This window comes from Leptonychotes weddellii, chromosome 6 (genome assembly GCF_054177405.1).
Source record: "Leptonychotes weddellii isolate Sample4059 chromosome 6, ASM5417740v2, whole genome shotgun sequence".
In the NCBI taxonomy this organism is placed as follows: Eukaryota; Metazoa; Chordata; class Mammalia; order Carnivora; family Phocidae; genus Leptonychotes; species Leptonychotes weddellii.
Window position 1 is genome coordinate 78,089,096 of NC_138374.1, and position 6,778 is coordinate 78,095,873.

General features: G+C 42.2%; 1 protein-coding gene across 1 annotated transcript in view; it reads left to right on the top strand.

The window, feature by feature from the left end:
• The window catches only part of DNAH14 (dynein axonemal heavy chain 14), a 305,056-nt gene that overhangs the window by 107,317 nt on the left and 190,961 nt on the right, over positions 1-6,778 (top strand). Inside the window, exons 22-24 of the mRNA XM_081823173.1 lie at positions 909-1,013; positions 1,099-1,217; positions 1,951-2,025. Of these exons, the coding sequence (XP_081679299.1) occupies positions 909-1,013; positions 1,099-1,217; positions 1,951-2,025 (299 nt within the window). The remainder of the gene's footprint in view (positions 1-908; positions 1,014-1,098; positions 1,218-1,950; positions 2,026-6,778) is intronic.

The following is a 6,778-nucleotide window of genomic DNA, read 5'->3' on the forward strand; positions in this document are numbered from 1 at the left end:
TCCATACTGTTTTCCAGAGTGGCTGCACCAGCTTGCATTCCCACCAACAGTGTAGGAGGGTTCCCCTTTCTCCGCATCCCCGCCAACATCTGTCGTTTCCTGACTTGTTAATTTTAGCCATTCTGACTGGTGTGAGGTGGTATCTCATTGAGGTTTTGATTTGGATTTCCCTGATGCCAAGCGATGTTGAGCACTTTTTTATGTGTCTGTTGGCCATTTGGATGTCTTCGTTAGAAAAATGTCTGTTCATGAATAGACGATCTTTTCAAGCACTGTGACCGTGGAGGGGAGGTGGGCAAGTAGACAGTAGCTAGAGAAAAACAAAGTGCGAGAGGGGGCTGCTTACGAATATTTTTAATGAGAGAGAGGTAAAAGGGAGCCTGTTGCAAAGGAGAGCTTGCAAGTGTAGGAGAGTGATCAGTGACACAGGATGGCTTGCCTGGGATGTAGAAACGGGCATTTCCTCCTCTGGAGAAGGGGGAGTGGAGTGAAGACAGGTGTGAGTGCAGCTAAGCGGTGGGCAGGGCTGGGGCTGGAGGGGCTGTGTACGCAGCAGCAGGGACGTGAGGTGATGACTTATTCCCTGAGGACTGGAAACAAGCAGAAAGGTGGGGGCATGGGAAGTCAGTGCTGGTGATCTGACATACAGCGGGGTGTCTGTGTGCATGTGTGTTCACAGGTGGGGTTTTTTGGGTTTTACTTTCATTTGGTTTAGTTGTCTTTATGAAAAATTAATTTAGCAATTTAAGAATCAATTAAGCATGGGCTCTTAGTTTTACTCCTGCTACTATGTATACTGCAATTTAAATATCATGCTTTTTGTGTGCAAATGTAGGCGCAAATGAGGCTGTGATCCTATCATGATTAAACATACATTATGAACTGCAGTTTCTTTTGGTTCTGGACAGGACTACCTTGAAATTAAAAGAATGATTTTCCCAAGATTTTACTTTCTTAGCAACGCTGAACTCCTTGATATTCTAGCTGATAGCGGAACTCCTGAGTCTGTACAGGTAATATTATTCTCTGCTCAGTGACATTATTTCCCAACCAGGTCAGAATTTTATAGTGTTATTGATGCTTGTTTCTGGTCCACAGCCTCATCTTGTGAAGTGTTTTGAAAATATAAAACAATTACTGATATGGAAACAAGAAATCGGACCTCCTGCTGTGATAATGCTCATATCTGCTGAGGGGGAGACTCTTCTGTTGCCCAAGTAGGACCTATGTGTTATGAATTAAGCATTCAGACTCTATAAAACTTCACTATTTAAAACCTCTGTTTGGAAATTTCTGATATTTCGTAGAAGTTTGCTAAGCAAACTGTCTCTTCAAAGATACGTACTTAATGCAGATTTTTACTTTTCCATGTGTATATTCATTGGTATTATCCTGAATGCCAAAATGGGGTTTTATTATAGGCACTTAGGAAGGAACTTTACTATTTATTTGGTGTTGTTAATGCTGCCCCCGGTCCCTGACCCCATGGCCCGGCTGGCTGTGAACAACTCCAGGCCGGTGTCAACAACTGGGTCCTGCCACCACACTGGTCCAGTTTGCCTGCCAGCCTGTGGCATGTGGCTCCTGATGGGAGTTGATGAAAACATGCTGCGTCCAAGTGTTCCCATCCACCAGAGTCCCTAACCCAACCCTGACCTCAGCTGGCTGTTTAAAGAGCTTTGTGATACAACTTACCTACTTCGTCAGTTCACGTTTTACCAGAACCTCTTAATTTTGTAAATCCATGGTTTCGATGTCAGAATTCCCTAAAGTTAGGTGATATTTTGTCTGCATAGCTTTCAAAATTGAGATCTAGAAAAAACAAAATTAGAGAATTATGGTCCTTTGGCCTGTGAATGGTGTAAGTGTAGAAAAGTTAGTCTACAGCCTTATCAAAGGAGTGAAACATGGATAAAAATTGTTTGCAAATTATTTTTGAAAAAATTATAGGAAAATTCGTGTAAGAAGTGCTGTGGAACAGTGGCTGGTGAATGTAGAGAAGAGCATGTTTGATGTGCTGAAAAAGTGAGTACAATTTTTAACCCTAAGATTACATTATATATATTTAAGCTTAATTATCTGCTAATCCAAGTGGGAAGTATCTGCAGAAATGTATGGAGTAAAGTTTCATGAAATGGGTTTTGATAGAACATGACAGCACATGGCTGAAGGGAAAATAAGCATTTTTTTACAGTGTGAATATTTCAGTTGGAAAGCATGATCAGGGAGTGCATTCGGGCGGGTTCTGTGTGCTTGGGACTCACGCCTATCTGCAAACTGGCCAGGAGCTGGACTCGTGGCGGCACGTTGCTGCCTGCTTTCTGAGGACCCCATGCGCAGCAGGCTCGGTTTGCAGCCCACCCCATTTCTGCTTCCTCGCAGTGCTTGCTTGGTTCAGGCCTTGTAATGTTCTCCTTTGTAACTTCCAGTCCGTTTAGAGTGAAGAAAGAGCCTCAGAGTGTGAACTTTTCAACGAATTTCCTAGAGCCGTCTTGTGCATTTCTAATTATTTGTGGTTGGTTATAGAAAGGCTATTTATTGGTCTTGGGGTTTTAATATCTATGTTTATGAATATGATCCTGAATGCCAACACAAGACTTCTAGAGCAGAGCAGATTATTACTTACTCCATAAATAACCAGGATGACTTTCCTTGGCTCCATTTCTTCCCTGGGGTGACGTGATGAGAGCCAGATGTCTACATGTGAGGGCAAGGAACCCTGAAAAATGCATCTGGACACTTGAGGGACAAACCGATTTTCACTTGTTGCACTGGGACTTTTGTCAGACAATCTGATCATTTACTATTAATGATAGTTCTTTCTCTTTTTTTACAGTCCTTTTAGAAATGTCTCTTCCTCTTCCTGTTATTTAGGATGATAAATTTTGTGCAGTGTTGAAAAGTACAGATGACAGTGAGCATCCTTCTTTGGTTCCTAATTTTACTGGGAACATTTCTAACGTTTCATTGTCTGTTATGATGCTTGGATTTCTGGAATATACCCCTCATCAAAGTAAAGAGTTTTATTCTATTCCTTGTGTGTAAAGTTTTTAATAATTAAAGGATGTCTCATTTGTTCAAAGTTTTTTTAATGAATCTGTCAAGAAACCCAAATACTCTTTTGCCTTTAATTTGTGGTTGTCATGAATTTCCTTATGTTGAACTTCCCTTGATTTTCCTGTTCATTTTTTGGTCCACTTACTTTATTTTCTAGAAAACTGTATTAAACATTTCCTCCTTTTCTGTGGGTTTGTCCTTACCCTTTTTTTTTAAATTTCTAGCATTTATTTCTAATAAATAACTGTGTCACCAGCCCTGTTGGCTCCCTTGACCTTGTCCCCATGTCTGCAAAGAGTCCTTTCATTGAACTCTTGAGGTACCCTTTGCATGCATGTGCCCTCCTGCTTCACTGCTCCCCATCCCATTGTATGTCTTTCAATCACCAGGCTTTTGGTCTGGGGGGTTTCACTTACTGTTGTTATATTGAGTTTCTTCATGTCTTTTGGGGCAGCCATGCCAAAGTCATAAGCAGTTCCTTTTATCTAGTGAATACTCTTTAAATGTTAATGTACAAAGTGAAACATATTTTTATCAAAGCCTACAGTAAATATCTCTGATTTGTCCACAGTGAGCATGGATCACTTCATAATACCCTTCCATCACCGCCTCCTTGTTGTAATCATGCAGGATTTTATTCCAAATGACGCTAGTTCTCAGTTTATGGATCAGTAATTATCTAGTCTTAGTAAGGTTCTTGGTTTGTTTTGTTTTTGTTCATTACCAATTCATAAGTCTCACATTTTAGAGTTTGTTTTCCTTGTGCTATATATATTTCCAAGTAATATTTTCCGGAAAACATCTGTGAGTGGCAAATATTTTTATTTTTCCCTCTTGCAGGCTAGTTGAACGGAATTAATTTTAAGTTCAAATCCAATTTGTTGAATGCTAGCTCCCCAAAATGTGACCCAAACAACGTGTTGATAAGACAGAGCTGAGTGTGTGGGGTAAAGGAGAAGCCCTACTGAGAGCCCCCCCAGAGCGCCCAGGCGAGGAAGGGTTAAACTGGGATGTGTGTCCTGTTGCAGTCTGGTTTCAGGCAGGCCTTGCAGTGTGGGGCTTGATTACGGCTGGGTAGAGATCAGGGGACAGCCGTTTGGGATTGGAGGACACAGAGCAGGGGCTGCCCTTTGACGGTGGGTTTTGGAAAAAGCATCATTTTTGTTTTCACACGTGACAGAATGGTGAGGTATTATCTTCATCACGCATTCAATTTGGCAAAACAGTGTCTTCTACCTGGAACCTTTTCTGAGCTTTTGAGTACATACTTTCACTATTCCCTTTGGGGAAATGATTTCTCTTTCATCAAATATCACAGGGCCTGGCGGTGTTTGATCTCACCAGAGCATGTTCGCACGGCACACGCCCTGCTGGTGGAGCGATTGTCAAATGCCAGAGATGCCCCTGATCTCCGAGAGCTTCAGCCGGTGTTAGAACCGGTAAAGGAGCGGTCTGTGGCTGCGTGAGCTTTGTTAACACTGCTTCCCCAGGTTCCTGCTTCCGTTGGTTGTCCGTTCACAGTCAGACCGGCGAGCCCCTCTCCCTCTCCCAGCGGGTGCTCCTGGGAATCACAGAGGCCCCCTGTGCGCACGGCTGCGGGTCGCAGGACGGATGCGCAGCCCCAGGCTGGGCACACCTTCCAGTGCATGGATGTTCCTTTCCATTTCTCCTGGACGCTGCAAACTGCCTTTGTCACTTCCCCGGCGCACGGGTTCCAGCGCTGTTTCAGATACACCAGCCATGTCTTATGGGAAAATGCCAGGGTCGACAAACTTTGGTTCCTTTCTTCCCCTCTCTCCACTTCCTCTCTTCCTCCCTGTGCTTCCCACCGTGTTTTAGGATGTGTGGTGTGATTGCAGGCCCTACTCTGCTTCTCTTTCCAGCCTCATTGGCCCTCGGAGATTTGCATTCACAGTGGCCACCGGCCGCCGCTGAGTAGGGGGCGGGGGGTGTGGGGACAGGCAGAGGCCACTGCAGTCCCTACTTAGAAAGCTCTCTCCTCATCGTCCTGAAGAGCCAATCCCCCCTCCCTCTTGGGTGTGTCAAACTTGGCAGGAGTGTTCTTTGGTGGCTGTGCTCTTCTTTCTATCATTCAATCCAACTTTTCAAGTTGTGGATGCCCTGGAGCACACTTTCTTGTGTTCCAGGGTTTTCTGTGTGTGTGCATGTACATATGTGTGTATGTAGAATATATATGACATAGGTATTATTATATAGTATTCATATATTATCTGTCATTTGAAGGGATATGGTTCACGATGAAGACAGGATTATTAGGTCAAAAATCTTGATCCACTCTCTCCCAAGAGACTATAAAAAATCAGAATAAATATTTCCAAAACCCTGGAGGAAATAAAATAAGTGTGCTCTGTGTGTGTGTGTGTGTATTTATATAAATATAAACACAGGGCAAGTGTCAAAATAGAAGTAAGATCTTAATTAAAAGAAGATTTTGTCAAAAGAGAAATGGAACTACATGTTGTTTGAGAGATAAAGCAGTGCTACACAAAGTTGTGAATAAAAGCAGGAAAGACAGGTCACGTAACAGCAAGCAAAAAGAAAACAAAGACATAAAATAAAAGGTCGTTTTAATTGATGAAACATACATTTGCCACTGATGTTGTTTTGAAATATATAGAAAGTTGTTATAAACCTATTTCTCCCCAGTGGCAGTGATAAGAAAATAATAAGAACAGACACCATTTGCAATTACAGCAAAATTTAGAGGAACAAATATTCATTTTAAAAGTAAGCTAAATTCTTTTTTTTTTAAGATTTTATTTATTTATTTGACAAAGAGAGTGACACATGGAGAGAGGGAGCACAAGCAGGGGGGAATGGGAGAGGGAAAAGCGGGCTTCCCGTGGAGCAGGGAACCCGATGTGGGGCTCAATCCCAGGATCATGACCTGAGCTGAAGGCAGATGCTTAACGACTGAGCCACCCAGGTGCCCCAGTAAACTAAATTCTAAATTAAGTTGATAAGTAAGAAAAGAAGCCATCGAAGGAGAAGAAAATGAGTGAAGTTTAGTGTCGAGAATTTCCGACACATGACGTCAGTGATGAAATGTGAAGATTGATCGATTTGACTATGTAGAAACTAAACACTTCTGAGTGAAACAAACCCACTGTAACAATATGCAGACATACTCTGTTGGCACATATTAACTTGATCTTAAATAAAAATGTCTGCATATTTTTCATGAATCCTATTTTTTCCTTATGATTAATTTTTTTAAATCAACATATAATGTATTTGTTTCAGGGGTACCGGTCTGTGATTCATCAGTCTTATACAATTGACAGTGCTCACCACAGCACATACCCCCCCCAGTGTCCATCACCCAGCCACCCCATCCCTCCCACCCCCCTCCACTCCAGCAACCCTCCATATGTTTCCTGAGATTAAGAGTCTCTAATGGTTTGTCTCCCTCTCCAGTTTCCTCTTGTTTCATTTTTCCCTCCCTTCCCCTATGATCCTGTGTCTTGTTTCTCAAATTCCTCATATCAGTGAGATCATATGATACTTGTCTTTCTCTGATTGACTTATTTCGCTCAGCATAATACCTTCTAGTTCCATCCATGTCATTGCAAATGGCAAGATTTCATTCTTTTTGACAGCTGAGTAGTATTCCATTGTATATATATACCACATCTTCTTTATCCATTCATCTGTTGATGGACATCTGGGATCTTTCCACAGTTTGGCTATTGTGGACATT